General features: G+C 31.2%; 1 protein-coding gene across 37 annotated transcripts in view; it reads left to right on the top strand.

The window, feature by feature from the left end:
• LOC143080875 (MORN repeat-containing protein 1-like) overlaps window positions 1-17,652 on the top strand; it is a 47,053-nt gene that overhangs the window by 623 nt on the left and 28,778 nt on the right. For 18 of the 37 annotated variants that reach the window (XM_076257011.1, XM_076257012.1, XM_076257001.1 and 15 more), the window contains exons 1-2: window positions 15,465-15,728; window positions 17,386-17,457. In XM_076257011.1, the coding sequence (XP_076113126.1) occupies window positions 15,533-15,728; window positions 17,386-17,457 (268 nt within the window). In that variant the 5' untranslated portion in view covers window positions 15,465-15,532. Of the gene's footprint in view, window positions 1-15,464; window positions 15,729-17,385; window positions 17,458-17,652 lie in introns of those variants that run through there. The other 19 variants (XM_076256985.1, XM_076257020.1, XM_076257017.1 and 16 more) reach the window with 2 other exon arrangements.

The raw sequence follows: 17,652 nt of genomic DNA, 5'->3' as shown, positions 1-17,652 counted from the left end.
TTATATACACTTTATTCCTATAAATTGTCTGCCAATACTAGACATCACAAATATTCCGGTAACATTTTGAAGTCACAATTGACATAGTCAGAAGGAATTATAGTTATCCCGTACCATTGTAAACTAGTACCAATGTCAAGTCGTACCACTAAAAAAGAACTTGTACCAATGCAAACTTGTACCACTGCAAACTCGTACCACTGCTAACTCATACCAACTTATTTAAATGGCGTTTAATGATGTATATATATTTTAATTTCACTCAATACCTCTTTTAAAAGTCTGTAAAATGTATATAATTTTTATTAAGTAGTTTTATTACATAGTACAAGTTTACAATACACCTTATCGCTATTTGTTCACCATTACTGGATATCACACAGGTTCCCGTAAAATAAAGACGTCATAAAACAAAATAGCTGAAGTCGCAATGAAAAAGTGATTGTTGTAGGCGTCAAAAGTTCAAGCGGCCGGGTCAGCCATGATTAGCGATAAGGTGTATGGTACAAGTTAACTTGCTTCTGTCCAAACAATTATGACATCTGGCAAGGCTATTTAAATTATTTTTTTTTCTGGTGCATCCAGACGTCATAACTATTTTGACTACAATAGACAATGATAAAAAATTTGATTGTTGTATGACATTAATACACTTATCAGGAACATACTTATATCCACATATTATTGTTAGATATACTGTTCCCATAATAAGTTAAGTTCAAGTGTGGTATATTCTCGGGCCAGCTGCCAAGTTTCGCAGATTCCCAACTATATATCCAGTGATCAGGGTTTTTAGCACAAGCTTGAATTATTGTTATTGAATATTCATCCATAAGGCAAAAGTATAAAGTTAATGAATTCAATGATAACAATTATTAACAAATCAACATAGCTGTCTAACATTAGTCACTTTATTTGGTCTTTGAATCCAAAATAAAAGAGATAATTAAGGAGTAGGTTCATTAAGACCCCTTTTTGGCCCCAAAATATTGCAGTTTTACAAAATCGTGAAAATGTAATCTTTTAGCTATTTACTGGAAAGTATAATGCTTCTGCTACATAAATATGGGCTGTTGTTGACAATACAATGCACATTTATCCGTACTAGCATCATTAAGTCATGCTAAATTACTGAGATCTTCACAATTTTAGCATTTTAGTTAAATGTTAGACGGTTTCTGTCTTAAATGAAAGTGGCTGCATACATGTTCATTCATAATATTGAAATGTAAGTTGTATTTGATGATAATAAATAACATATATAAAGATTGAGGATGAACACGGATGGTCACTTTCATTTTTGACAAAAAAAACATCTGAAAAGTGACGTTTTTGGGCATATTTGATAGATTTCTCATATTTAAGCTTAAATCGGAGCGTTTTTAATGACTAAATCAGTTAAAATCTTCACATTAACTAATCGAATCAATTGAAATAGACAAGTGTTTAAAAAGTGTCCAAAATCTTTCGTAAGATGAATCTGAAATTTGAGGCCAAAATAGGCCCTTATCGGACCTACTCCTTTGATCTTTTGCTTATTTTTGGATGCATTTATATGTGATTCGAGCTTGGTAAGTTGATTATTATCAAAGATTTAAGAATTATTTAAAATTGCTCTTTCTTTTTTCATTGTTTTTTTTTAATTGTATTCCAATTTTTGGAATTGTGACCAAATCATATGAAAACGTAAGAATAAACTGATTATGGTTCATTATTTATACATGTGATAAGTGTTCTTGTTTTAGTAAACTACTCATTGAAATGATTGTGTAAGTTTATGTTTTGATAAACTATTTGTTGTGTTTACAATTAAAGGGTTAATTGATAATAGAAATGACAGCTAATCTTTACCGGTTGATTGATCTCAGTGAAAGAGACAGATTACCCTAGGCCTGCTGTGACAAATTATTATGAGATTTAACTGTAATTTTAGGTTTTTAAAAACCTTTAAATGCAGTTATAATCTGTAATAATGCATTGAGTAGAATGAAGGTGGAATTATACACTTGTACAAATGTATGTAGCTAGCCTACAATAAATGAGAAAATCTTACCAATTAAAAGTTGAGAGTTGTTTCCCTTTACATTGTTTTTTCTCTGAAATAAGTTTTATTTTTAATTTTGACAATAAAACATTTTACCCATTCATTTTACAAATTAACCTCTGGTAATTCTTGAATGAATTCAATAACTTTTGAAATTTTGAAAAATAGTAAATCTACTTCAAATGTATGTTGGTAAAATAAATAATAAATATTTTGCCTATTTTTTTAATCTGATTATTTTATATTTTGTTGATGAGATTAGCATATAGTGTAGGCAAATGTAGAATAAAACACAGGAAATATGCAAAGATTTTTTTTTTTTATTAATTTACCATTTGTATACATTGTATATATATACATTTTTGTACATTTTTATCGCTATTTTGCGAAATTTTCCTTTGATCTTACTGACTGATAATTTCCTTTCTCAGCGGAGTAGAGTGATACAATGTATGAAAAATTATCGCTAAAAACTAAGGGCACACATGCTTGTTGTAAATGAAATTAATAATACATGTACATGTATTGTCATAGGTAAAATAACAATAAACAGATTATCAATTTTGGTCATCAGACATCTCAACTTGGCTCGAGCGAGAAAATCAATTTTGTTGAGATCACCAGCGATAATCTGTAAACATATATATAAGAACAAAGCCACGCTAGAAAAGAAAACAACATTTAAGTTGTTCTCCAGTGTCTATACATTTTGTAATTATAAAAGACATGGGTCTGTTCTTCTCTCTACTAGTAGTACACCAGTGCTACATGATGAAAGGGGAAAGAGACTTCCGGTACGTTGTTGAGGAAGCAGCACGCAAAATTTGCTCTTGAACAAAATCGCTACAAGATTGACTATAATCAGCCGAACAACTAAAATATACGATTTAAAACGGTAAGAAGATTTCGTTTGATATTAACTCTGATCTTTGTGTGATTTATTTGGCCATATTCTCTTAAAACCGTTTTCTACAAAAACTTAGGCAAAACAAGAAGGAATTTGTATCTATAGTCATAACGTCACTATACGTCGGAACAATTGAAAACAATCGGATAACCAAAGCAACGTCAAAATGGCCGCAAATACCCAACAAACCGACGATGAATTATCGGGAAACCTGTTATATGACAAAGATGCTAAAGTTATCCTTATGGAAATCCTGAAGTCGCTACGAGTTCTAACGGATAGAATCGAGAAAATAGAGAAAGAAGTACAGAAAATCGATGGTATAAAGGAAGGCCTGTCAAATTTGTCTACAAGAGTACAGACAAATGAGGAAACAATTGTGGAAATCCAAGACCGAAATAGCAAAGTTGAAGAAAGTGTTGAAAAAATGGGTCAGATCGTTCATACTATAGTTGACAAATATTCAGCAAATGCTGAAGAAATATCTCAAATAAAAGACAGGATGGAGACGATAGGGGAGGATAATGGAACATCCTCAAACATAGCCATTAAGGAATTAAAAGCCGATATGTTAGACCTAAAATGCAGAAGCATGAGCGATAACCTAGTATTCTCCGGGTTAGCGTTTCAGCGGGAAGAACCGTGCCAATTGAAAATTCAGAACTTTCTATTAAACGAACTGGACATACCGTATAAAGTAAATCTCGGTAGCATTCATCGATTTGGAAAACCCGGACTGAACGGAGCCCGTCCTATTGTAGCCAAATTTATCCACAGAGATGAGATTGAAATTGAAAGAAAACGGAAAGAACTCTACCCTGTAATGAAGAAGGCTAAGAAGGAGGGTAAAAAAGTTAAACTGGTAAGAGATAAATTATATATCAATGGGAAACCGCATGTATCACTCGACACAAAACCAAACGGCACTGAATATAGGGGTGTTCTACTACGTCAAGCCCAACAAAATTCGTATAGAAACAAAACTGTAAATGAACGCCCTTTTAAAAGGTCCCGACAGGAATCCGGAAACAATGACGCCATTAATGAGGAAACCATAACCACGCCGATGTAGGACGGGTCGAGAGAGTCCTCAAAAAATCAGAATGATCAGTTAAATTATTTAAATCTTACTTGTATTAATTGTTGTGGAATTAAATCAAAACTCAAATATCCTGAATTTACGGAACTGCTGCATAAAACGGATATTGCTGGCATTGTAGAAACAAAACTAGACGATATTGATGATATACAATTACAGGGATATGAATTGATTTATAAAAACAGAAATAAAATTGGCAAAAGAAGGTCGGGGGGTTTAGCTGTAGCGTACAAAAACCATCTCAAAGATAATATTGAATATATCAAAACTGACAGTAAATTTGTTTTGTGGTGTAAAATATCGAAAGTAATAAATAGATTAGATGACATTCTTTTGGGAATTATTTACATCCCTCCTGAATATACTTCATATTCATCCATTGATGCAATAAACGAAATTGAGATGGAATTATTTGAACTATCACATAAGTTTTCAAAATGTTTACTCGTTGGTGATTTTAACGCAAGAACCGGGTCCGAGGATGATTTTATATTTGTTCCCGATAGTGAATCTCATGTCGTAGATATTGAAAATATACAAATAAATGCTGTTTGCAATTTAGACCAGTATGACTTCTCTCGCAAAAGGAACAGTAGAGATAAAAACAAGAATAGGTTTGGAAATCAACTACTAGAATTTTGCAAGGGAAATAACTTCTTCATCATGAATGGGAGAACTCTAGGTGACATAGATGGAAAGTTCACATGCCAAAATTCAAGCGTTGTTGATTATTGCCTATGCAGCGCAGAACTTATTCAAAATTTTACCGATTTTAAAGTACATGATTTTTCAAGTCTCTATTCAGATGTTCATTCCCCAATCGAGATATCCTTGAAACAAACAGATCAAGAAGTCAGCACCAAATGTAGCTATGATGCTAGAACAAATGAACAAAAAATAAACAATTGGACTAATGAAAAATCATACAAATTCTTAGAATGCTTGAACCTTACAGAAATAGAAAATATTAATTCTGAAATTGATGACACAACAGTAGTGACGCAAGAAACAGTAGATATGATAATCACTAAAATAGGCAAAGTGTTAATAAATTCAGCGGGAAACACTTTTGGGTTTAAAGTCAGTGCAGGAAAGAAGTCAGAACATAGAAAAAATAACCCATGGTTTGACCATGACTGCAAAGCCGCTAGGTCAGAATTCCGTAAGATGAAACGAAATAAAAATAAGTCACCGTTCCACAGAGCACTTGTGTCAGATGCCGAGAAGAGATATAAAAATACAATGAATAAAGCTCATAAGAAATACAGAAGCGATTTCCGAAAGAAAATGGATGATCTAAAGCAAAAGGATGCTAAAAGGAATTTTGGCGACTTCTTAATGAAAACAAAAGTACAGCTCAGCCTAAGATTGATTTCGACAAATTGGTCTCATATTTCAAAGAGTTAAACAGTGATCTGAGAGATGATACAGAAGAGCAACAAATTGAAAGTACTATTTCCAACGAAGAAATAAACGATGAGTTAAATAGCAGAATTACAAAACATGAAATTCTTAAAGCGCTGAAAAATCTGAAAAATAACAAAGCATGCGCCGAAGACAAACTGATTAATGAATATTTAAAAACATCCGCTCATGTTCTTATCGACATATATGTGAAAATTTTCAACCTAGTTTTCGACTCCGGAAAAATCCCAAAACAATGGGTCCAAGGAATGATAAAACCTGTCTACAAGAACAAAGGTGACAAACGCAACCCCAAAAATTACAGACCAATAACTATTGTGAGCTGTTTCGGAAAAGTCTTTACAGCGGTATTAAATGAACGCCTTAAAAGATTCTCAGAACAAACATCTCTTCTTAAAGAAAATCAAAATGGTTTCCGAGAAAAATACTCAACAATTGATTGTGCGTTTTCTTCTGAACTCTCTAATTGAAGTTTTACAACACTCAAAAAAGAAACTATTTTGCGCATTTGTAGACTTTGAAAAGGCCTTCGATACGGTTAATCGTAATTTCTTATGGTTTAAAATGTTGAACAACAATATAAAAGGGAAAATGTTTAATACTATTTTTAGCATGTACCAGAATATTAAATCCAGCTTGAGCTATAATGGTCAAACTTGTGAACCTTTCGCTTGTGAAATCGGTGTCAGACAAGGAGAAAATCTGTCACCGTTTTTATTTTCTTTATACTTGAATGACCTAGAAGACTATCTCATCTCGGAAAATGTTTTAGGTATGAACACAATAAGTAAAGATATAGAAGAAAAACTTGGAACTTTAATGAAATTATTCATAATTCTCTACGCAGATGACACTGTAATCATGGCAGAATCACCTGACCAACTGCAACATGCACTTAACAAATTTAAAAAGTATTGCGAAACCTGGAAGATGCGAGTAAATGTTGCTAAAACTAAAATCTTAATTTTTTCAAAAGGAAGAACTACAAACCCTCCACTATTCCGATTCAACAACCATCATATTGAAACTGTAAAACACTTTAACTACTTAGGAATTATTTTCAGCAAAACAGGCAGCTTTAAAAAATGCAAACAACATCTAAAGGACAAAGCAACAAGTGCAATGTACGAAGTTTTAAGGAAGGGAAGAATTCACAATTTATCAATTAAATGCCATGTAGATTTGTTTGACTTACTGGTAAAACCTATTCTGCTATATGGATGCGAAATATGGGGTTACGAAAACTTAGATATACTAGAAAGAGTTCAAACTAAATTTTTTAAGCTACTTTTACATCTTAAGCCATCTACTCAAAACGACTTCATTTATGGAGAACTGGGTCTGTATCCCCTAGAAATAGATATAAAAACTAGAATTATATCTTATTGGACAAAGTTAATTACCGGTAAAGAAAGTAAGCTCGCTGCTGTAATGTTTAGATACCTTTTCAAGTTAGCACAAGAAACAACATTTCGATCGCGATCGTTAGACAAGATGAAAAGTATTCTAGACAATTGTGGATTCTCTTACTTATGGTCATTCCAAAACACATCACCTAACATTAAATCGATAATTAAACAAAGACTAGAAGATCAGTTTACACAGTCATGGTCAGGAAAGGTAAACGATTCGCCGAAAGCCCTGAATTATCGCCTATACAAGACATCACACAATTTCGAACACTACCTTAACGTACTTGATGATAAAGATGTAATAACAATGTCGCGGTTTAGGACAATGAACCATAAACTGCCAATTGAAAATGGTAGATGGCAAAACATTCCCCGAGAACAGAGAAAGTGTCCGTTGTGCAGAGTTGCTATAGGTGACGAATACCACTATGTAATGGAATGCAGCAGTCTCTTGACAGATAGAACACTACTGATTGACAAGAAATACCTAACGAACTTGAATGTTTTAAAATTTAATGCTTTTATGAACCAAAAACAGAAATCTAAACTTCGAAAATTGTGCAAATTTATTAGAATTATAAATGACAAACTGGATTCTCTCTGATGTTAACCTGTCGGCTATACTGATCATACCGTTGTAAAAAACTCATATTTAATGCTTCCTCAACAAATGTACATAATATGCAATGTAATGTAAACTAATGTGTTTTTCTGTATACCTTTGTCCAACTTAGGTGATACCAGAATAAAATGATATAATAAAAAAAATGATTGATGTAGGTCTGTACATTTGAGGTTGTCCTGTTTAAATTTTCTATGTCTGCTAATGGCAAACCAAACTGTAACAGTCCTTTTTTTGTTTGATTCTTTTCAAAAATTTATCAGTACAAATACTTTGTTGGATTCAGAGTTCACCAATAAATTTTACTTCCCATCAAAGTTTTTGTGCTTTTTTTCATACTAACTTACTTACATGTGATTTTTGTAGAGCTTGCAACATGATAGATGGATTTTTAATTTGTAATAGATGTGTAAATAAGCATTCAATTAATAAACTCAACTTTTATGTATTTTGTTTTTATTCTGTTCACAAATTACCACATGATATGAGAGGATTAGTGAAGTATATATTTTGTACTCCTCCTACTTTGTTCTTCAGTTTGTCAGCCCAACAAATTTTGCAAAATGACTGCATATTTGGTCGATTGTCTACATGTAGACAGTAATGAGATGAAATGTGTTTTTCAGGTCAATTCAAATTTCTAAAACATTTTGGAATATTTAATGCAGCTAGCAGTCATAACAACTAGAATATGTAGATCTTTTTCAAATTCTGTTCAAATGACAATTTCACAAAGAGCCAGATAAAATGTTGACATTTGACCAGAGATTGTGAAACCTTTCTCTTGTTCATTTTGCAGGCAGATCTGTGATATCAAGTAATGGCTGTTAAAAAATGTACATGCTATAAACAATATGTAAATCACCATGCAGGGAAAATAAACACTAACATCAGTTTAATTGTTGTGATTTCAGGACATTCTGTAAAATTCAAAGGTTTTTGAAGGTGAAATCTATCCTGTTGTAATTTTTGCAATAAATAGAAAAAATGTATATTTTTACTTTTATTGCAAATCGTTGAGTCTGGTACTTTGTGGTATTAATATCAATTTGTTTACTGTATTAATAGCTTTGAAACAAGAGTCTTGTTTCATTAAAAAGATGTTCTTTTATTTTTCATGTTTTTCAATGTTTGTTAAAGTACAAAACCTTGTGTGACATAGTTCTATGAAACCTTCTTAGAAGTCATCATTGAAATGAATTAAAGTAACTGTTATTTACATACATTTATAATCTTAGCAAAAAGAATAGGACATTTCATGATCAGTTTAGCTCAATTATTTTAGAACACAGACATTACCCAAAACAATTTTATTTGTCAGTAATACATTTTTTGTAATAAGATAAACATAAAATGACTCATTTGTAAATATTTTTTTGTGCCTTGTTCTCTTTATTATTTCTTAGCTTCAGTCTTTTTATTCATTGTGTGGAATTTTTAGAATTTTAGGTGTAATACCACCAAATCATGGTACGTCACATCCGGTTGTATACGAAAGTAGGTCTAAAAAAATATTCCCTTGAATTTGACAGTTGTAGGTAATTAATCCTACATTTTATTGCAGTAAAAACATTTCTGTGTCATAAACATATGTCTTGGGTATTTCAAAACACCATTATTTTTTATTTGGGATTTCTATAGAAAATTTTGTAATCTTGAGGTTACATGGTGACTAAACCTTGTATACAGATAAAATAAGGGGAGACATTTGTTTGGTTAACTTCCAATGATGGTTATTTTCTTATATGCAATGAAATGTTACATGTATGTGAATTTTTTTTCTATAGTACTGGACAGGATAAAACTTTACTAATGCCAAGTATTTCTTTATTTGAAACAAAGATAAATTCTGCACATTTTTTTGAAAAGTGCAAATTTAACAAAGACTAATAGGGGAAAATCAATGGTGGTATTGTCCATAGAATTAAAAGAATTAATGATCTACCTGCTTGTCATTTTGACCATAAATGTCAGACATCTACATGTACTTATACCTAGTTATTCCCCTTTAATGATGATCTATATCTTCTTTTTTTTTAATTTCTGCTATCATCTTAGTAAAATTAATAGAGTATAAATATACAGGCAAAAATGACCAGCATGAATAGATCTACAAATGAGTTTACTGTTTACAGGAGTTAATGTTCTTAAACGATGAATATTTCCTATGGCTTTTTTTCTACAAATTAGACTGGAAATAGACTATTTGAAGGTGTTATTAACAGTAAAAGAGGCTGTGTATGGGATTTATTTTGGCTGTAACTGTAATCATCTGAAAGAATAAGCAGGATAAAATATACAAATAAGTAAAAACATTTGAAATTGTCATTTGTCCATTGATAAAGTAGTTTTTGCCCTTGATTTTTTTTAACCCAGTTTTGTATTTACACAGTATAGAAACTGTCATAGATAGAAAGAAACTGTAAATACATGTAGCAAGCAAAAATTATCAGCAGGATAAGATGTACAAAAAAGTCGATATACTCCAAATCAACATGGGAGTCCTTATAGGAGTTATTGCCCTTAAAAGACCATTTTACCCTTTTTATGCCCCACCTACGATAGTAGAGGGGCATTATGTTTTCTGGTCTGTGCGTCCGTTCGTCCGTCCGTCTGTCCGTCTGTCTGTTCGTCCGTCTGTCCCTCTTCAGGTTAAAGTTTTTGGTCAAGGTAGTTTTTGATGAAGTTGAAGTCCAATTGACTTCAAACTTGGTACACATGATCCCTATGATATGATCTTTTTAATTTTAATGCCAAATTAGAGATTTTACCCGAATTTCACGGTCCACTGAACATAGAAAATGATAGTGCGAGTGGGGCATTCGTGTACTGAGGACACATTCTTGTTTATAGAGAAAATAAAAAGGAAATGTTTACTGCAAAGCTGAACACCAGACCAGATCTCTATTTTTTTCAAACTGAGGAAATATTCACTTGTCACCTTATTGGAGATGTTGCCCCTGAAAGACTTATATAATTATGTTACCCATTCTAGTGTTTTTTGCAGAACCTATATATACACAAATAGATAAAAACAAAGTGGAGTCAAATTGAAAAGATTAACAAATAAGTCAACATAGCTGAAATCATCATTGGATTCTTTATAGAAGTTATTGTCCTTCAAAGACTATTTTTGTCTTGCCTTGACAGAGTCAAAAAGTGAGACATAGGTATGCTGTTTCCTGCGGCGTTGGCATTTCAATAAAGATTATTTGGCCCCGCTCCATTAGTTACAGTCAATTGACTTCTTAAATTTGATGTAGTTTTCATGTTTTAGTTTGTGATTTGGTCAGTTCAAAAGGGAACCGTGAGTGGTAAGCTAATGTTAATTGGTATTCAGTTGTTAGGCAATAGCGCATCTCAATTTTATGGAGAATATTTGGCCCCGATCCTTCAGTCATGGTCTATCGAAACTTTTGCTTAGTTTACATGTATTAGTTTGTGGTAAGATAAGTTTAAGATGAAATTACAAAAAGGCGAGACATATCTCTATTATATCAGTTTATTTATGATTTTTTTTATCTATTTTTATGTTTTTGCAAACTTTAGTAGATAGATTATAATCTGCAAACACAAAAAAAATTCAGCGTTGCAAGATTTACTAATATTTAAAGTCAACATGATCAATATCATCAGTATATAATCTTTATAGGAATTATGACCCCTGAAAGACTTTTTACTCCTTGGGGCATTTAGTTATGCAAAATATACTGTAAATTCAGAAATTATTGGAAGGTTTTTGTTATTGTGAAAAATGAGACAGAGTTGTCAACGCAATAATTTAAATTCGCATTTGAAATTTTTTATATGAATTAAACAGGATTTTTCTCAAAATGGTAAAAATGAAAATCACATTTAAGTCTAAATTGACAAAATCACAATAATAAATGCACACAATAATTTCTGAATTTACAGCAGTAAATTCTTGCCTCAAGCTTTATTGATATATCTCATGTTGTACATCCATTGTCATTCACAACTATACACAAGACTGTCACACTGTTGTTGAATGAAAAAAAAATACAAGTTAAGATAGTTGTTCTTTCGAATTCACTTATACTAAAATGTGATGAATAATATAAAAAAGAAGATGTGGTATGATTGCCAATGAGACAACTATCCACAAAAGACCAAAATGACACAGACATTAACAACTATAGGTCACTGTACGGCCTTCAACAATGAGCAAAGCCCATACCGCATAGTCAGCTATAAAAGGCCCCGATAAGACAATGTAAAACAATTCAAACGAGAAAACTAACGGCCTTATTTATGTAAAAAAATGAACGAAAAACAAATAAGTAACACATAATCAAACGACAACCACTGAATATACAGGCTCCTGACTTGGGACAGGCACATACATAAATAATGTGGCGGGGTTAAAAATGTTAGCGGGATCCCAACCCTCCCCTAACCTGGGACAGTGGTATAACAGTACAACATAAGAACGAAATAAAAATCAGTTGAAAAAGGATTAACTCATCAGATGGACAAAAATATAAGTGGACGTGGCCGGGTACTTATACATCCCGACACAAAAAGACACAATGAACAGATCTGAGAGTAATTCATTTTAGTCTCTGTTTAAGAACCTTTATGTGCAGGATTAATTGTAGGGTTAGTTGGGGTCAAAAGGCACTCCATAATTATTGGTAGGGGTGGGTGGGGTTATAATAAGGCTTTCATACATTTTAGGTAAAAACTTTTAAGTAATTCTGAAATTTTTAAGGGGCCTCATATTTATTTATTCCGAAATCCAAGAGTGTTAATCATTTACGCTTATTGGGTAGATATTTAAAAACATAAACATCTTTTGACCATACTAAGTACCTACCAAAAATTGAAATAGCTTTCACACTGAGTTTGCCTTTATCCTCATTGTTATTAACTAACCTCATCACTTCTGCCAAATATCTGTATGCTGGTAAAATTCCATTTTTTGTAGTTTGTATTCTAGTAAATTTGCTGATAGTTTTAAACATGTTAAAGAATCTACGATGATTCAGTTATTTTTTATGGTTTATATACCTCTGTTTAACAAACCTTTAAGAGTTCCGATGATATTTAATATCATTGTTCCGTCTTTTTTTCCTTTCTATACAACTGAAGGTCATTGAACTCAAAAACATGATGTGCCTCTCCTCACTAAATCTGCAAAAATAAGTATCCCATAAATAATGATGAAACCGTATCATATTGGGACAAATATAATTACATGCTGCATGATATTCCATAGTCGAATGCTAAACTAGTGGTGTAGGTGCATGCTCTTTCAGTACATATACTAAGTGCATATGATATGGCATATTTATTGGAGAAAAGGATTACTTCCAGTGAATTTATTATTAGCCTAAAGAACAATAGGTTTAAATCTTTGATACAAGCTTGTTGCTTGAAATAATAATGTTTAAAAATCTTATCAAATAATACTTTTATCCATAACATATGTAGTTGGTATCCAAGACTTACTATTGGTCATGATGACCCAAGTTAATTTAAGTTTAGATATAATATATGAAAGGAACATGACAATTGTATTGATTTCATTTAATTTCTGACTTCAATGGCTTGATATGATAAAAGAGATGTGAAAAATAGGTACTCACTATTATTATAACTATTATATGGTTGTATAATATAGAGGGGTAAGAAAGGGTCTAATATCTTGAAAATTGGTTAGATTTTGAAAATCTGAGATAAAAAATCTGAGAATCTCATAAAGATCAGCTGCCTGTCATCAGTATAAACTAAAATTGTAAAATGACTCATCACAGGAGTTATTGCCCCTAAAACATGCTTTTAACTCATTTCTTTTGGCTGTATGTTGTCTGTCAACATGTGCAGCATTGAAAGATCTAGGTAATATGTCTTAAGCCATTTAAGTTTACTGATCATTGGAGTTATAGCCCTTTTAATGACACTTTTTCCCATTTTAATGTTTTTGGCCTTTATTTAGAAAACTATTTTCTCCCATTTTAATGTTTTTGGCCTTTATGTTGAAAACAATTTTATATCTCTAATAGATAGACAGAAAATTTAAGAGCAAAAAATGATCAGCATTAGGGGATCTACAAATTAGTCACATGACTGAAATATTTATTGGTTCCTGATAGCAGTTAATGCCCTTTATACACAATTTTTACCCATTTTTATACCCTTACTTGAAAGGAGGGGTTTTCTGGTTGCACTTTGTCCTTACTTTCCCCATAGTTTTTTCAGTCTGTTCGAAATTTGTGTCATACTTTCCTAAGGAATTATGAACCAGAGCTTCCTGAAATTTGGATGTAAGCTTGATGTAAATAAGTTATATTTTTCTAACAAATACTTATGTTCTCTTAAACACAATGGCCAGGTTTATCATTCTTTTCAGGTTTTTAGCAGGATCCCAACTTGGCTTTATAGTTATAATGCACCCATGCTGGTCCTCTTATTTAAATACATGTGTATGAATATTCATCCAGTGTTAGAATTGAATTACTAAAAGTTTTTTTATAAGAATTTATTTTTAAGAAGGTTTAAAGACTCTTAATATAATGTTGTCAACTTTTTCTGTATTCACAATGCAAAATGTTATTGTTTGTGTGTTTACTTTATAGAGAAAGTCAGATGACTTCATTATTTTAAAGATCAATATTTTACAATATAAGTATAAATCTTCATCTTATCCCGTTGTTCAAAAATGACGGGAAAAGGCAATATTATTGACCTGAATCACAATAAGTCAATATCGTTGTTATGATTTAAATGGCACAACTTGTAATGTAAGTACTGCAGTGTTAAATATCTTGTATTAATTACTCTGTGATAAGAGGAAAATCATTTGTCAAGGGGACAAAAGTGTTGAAAAAGATTAAATGTCTTTCATATAGAAATAAGAATGATCACAAAGGGTAGCATAATTTAGTCAATATTATCATAATACCTGATTAAACTTTCAACAGTTCAGAGGCTCATTAGGAGAAGGTTAACATATTAACTTGTCAATTAGATGATGGAGGTTCTTATATGAAAAAAAGTCCTTATTTAGACTCATACATTTTATTATAAAAATTGTCAACTTGCATGTATAACTATTGAGTTACTTTGCTCTTGTTAATCAAAAGTTTATGCAAATTTCATGACTCCACCTAAAATTTATTTTGAAATGTTTTTTAGTTATTTGATAATTTGTATGATTTTTTTTTTTTTTTTTTTTTTAAATATATAAAAGAGTGATTTAAATCATTAAGATTAATTTCATGTTTATTTCAATAAAAAAAATATTCTTTCCAATGGGAAATAGGCTGAGTTTTCAATGGAAAGATATTTATAAAAAAATATTTAAGAAATACTTTGAACAGACAACAAGCTTTTACCCATTGTTGACCTTCAGCTGTTATCTGCTCTATGGTCAGGTTGTTGTTTCTTTGACCCATTGGTGACCTTCAGCTGTTATCTGCTCTATGGTCAGGTTGTTGTTTCTTTGACCCATTCCTCATTTCCATTCTCAATGTGTAGATTTTTTGTCTTCAGTTTTAACAGTTTCAAGTGTCTTCAAAATCCAAGAATATCAAAAATATGGAGCTTTGATTATATTACTAATATTATGGAGCCCCATTACCTACTCCCATATTCTAGTTAAATCCTCATTTGATTACAAATATGGACTTTATTATATTTCACTATGTACCTGTGAACCATATATCATTACTGCCTAAGAAATTAAATACTTTTTCAACACGAATATTAATATAAAATAAAAACTGTTATAGATAAAAGTACACATGCATTGGATATAGAACATGACTTATATATATTATTAAATTTTTAAACTCAGTGCTTGTTGTATAGGACATTATTAGATTTAATTTTGGATTATGAATTAGGTTTTGAGGTAATCTTTTTTTCACTGCATTGAACAAGAGTAAGCTGATCAAGTTAGGATATACATAGATATTAATATATTTGTTTCCTTCGCGCCATCATGTCGTCTGTGGAAATGTGTGCAGTGGTTTAATGTTGGTCTTACATTAATTCCATAATGACATCAGTTCTAGCACTTTACCGTAATCATGATGCACTTATGAATATGTCATCTAATCAACAACCTACGCTTATATTACGCAGACTTAGTGTGGATGAATATGTCTTACCTAAAATTCATACCAAGAAAATTAAGAGAGTAAATTCTGAAAGGAAACCATTTAGTGTTAATCCATTTCCCAAACTTGGGACAGGTAAGAAAAAATTTAATTCTCTACAAAAAAAATCAAAATTGATGTTATTTTTTAAGGAATTATTTCTGTTTACAATATTGTTAAAACTCGCTTAAATCGCTTGAATGATTGAAACTGTTTTGGTTATGGTAGTTTTCCACAAATTTTTGGTCATATGATATCAGCTTGAAACCTAGTGCTTATGTTCATTTGAATGAGTACGTTATTTGGACTTTGACCCTAATTTAGAGGTTCCCTCAATATTGAAATGTGATAGTGTGGTTGTCTTATAGACACAAATTCTGCTCACTGCATCTTCAAAGTTACATGACTATTTGAATTTTATGAAGAGATTGTATGTCAGACTACTTTACAGCTACTTTAAAAGGAAGCTTCTATATATTGCACTGGCTGTAATAATCAAGATGGATCCATTCATCAGAGTTAAAATTGTAAATTCATAAATATAGGTCAAAGGGACCTACATTTTATAAGAGGAAGCTGATCTACCCAGTCCCTAAGATGTACCCTTAAATTGTTAATGTGTCTGTATCACGTCTGTATCACCAATAAAACATGATGATGTATTTTTAATGGCAATAATTTCATATGTGTTTGATAAATCATAACTGCCTAAGATTCTAATGCAAAATTTTAACACAATAAGAAACAATGTCAAAAATGAGTAATCCCCCTTTATAAATATTATATAATTTATCAAATATGTCATAATTAGGTATTCATTTTTAAATAATTCAGGATTAAGAATTAAGGTACTGTATACTTGTGAAAATGTTATATATCACCTTTAAAAGATTGAATAACATGCTTAATTGTCAATCAAATAACAAAGACATAGCACTTGTAAGCTAATCATGCATGCCCAATGGACATGAAGATGTAGCTATAGATGTTTTTATTTTCTTACATAGTAATAATGTTCTATAATTTGAGGTGTTATTGAGGAAAACTTTTCTAAGGCACCATACTTCAATACATGAATTACAAAAATGACCCCCTCCTTTAAACGAATTATTAGTAAATTAAAATATTTTTGTCTAATTTGAAAATAAAGTCTTGTTATAATATTCGAAATAGCTCTCATCTCAATATAGCCTTATTGTGCTAATATGGCTGAAAGAATTCACCAATGAATAAGTCAATCCTCCTATTTTTTTTTTGATTGGTTTATAAGGTACTGTTATTGAAGGAAAAAAGGTTGAAATGAAGAACGTGAATTTTCATTAATGAAACTTGATACTGTCACTGTTTTCGCATTATAAAAGCATCACAATAATTTCTAAATTTACAGAAGTTATTAAAAAAAAGGAATGATTTATTGTTTGGAAAAAAAAAAGATAGATCTAAAAAGTAATGTTGATAAAAAGGTTACATATCTGGCAGGGTTGATATAACCTTGACCTCATTTTCATAGATCATTGACAATGTTAATTTCCTTTATTGAAACTTTGATCTAAAAGACTTGCCTTCTCTTACTTTAGAGGTCTTAGGCTATATTAATCTATACTGAACTATTCTTTACCCTAACCAGAAGAGTGTTAAATAATTGAAGGAATCTCATCTGCACAGATTGACAGAATTTTTTTTTATTTTACTTCTGCTTTTTAGATTTGATCTTTGCCCTTAAAGTTAAAGCAATTTGTTTGTTTTTTTCCAGGACATGGTGTATATGTGTTTGAAAACCAGTATTTTAGATATGAAGGAGAATGGGTGAAAGGAAAGAAGCATGGTAAATATTTATTTATTTTGTCACTTAGTGTTCCCTTATATTAATGTGTGAAACAAAAAGAGATTGTTAAATGAGGAGCGTAAAGGGAGGGTATCTGCACGGAAGAACGCAAAATAAAATTGCCATTTTACGATGATCGAACAGTTAAAAATTTCCTGCACGTTTATCTTTTTACTGATTTCACGAAACACGGTG

This window comes from Mytilus galloprovincialis, chromosome 6 (assembly GCF_965363235.1).
Source record: "Mytilus galloprovincialis chromosome 6, xbMytGall1.hap1.1, whole genome shotgun sequence".
Taxonomy (NCBI): domain Eukaryota; kingdom Metazoa; phylum Mollusca; class Bivalvia; order Mytilida; family Mytilidae; genus Mytilus; species Mytilus galloprovincialis.
The sequence above is the reverse complement of the archived record's forward strand: the minus strand, read 5'-3'. Positions and strand labels throughout refer to the sequence as shown.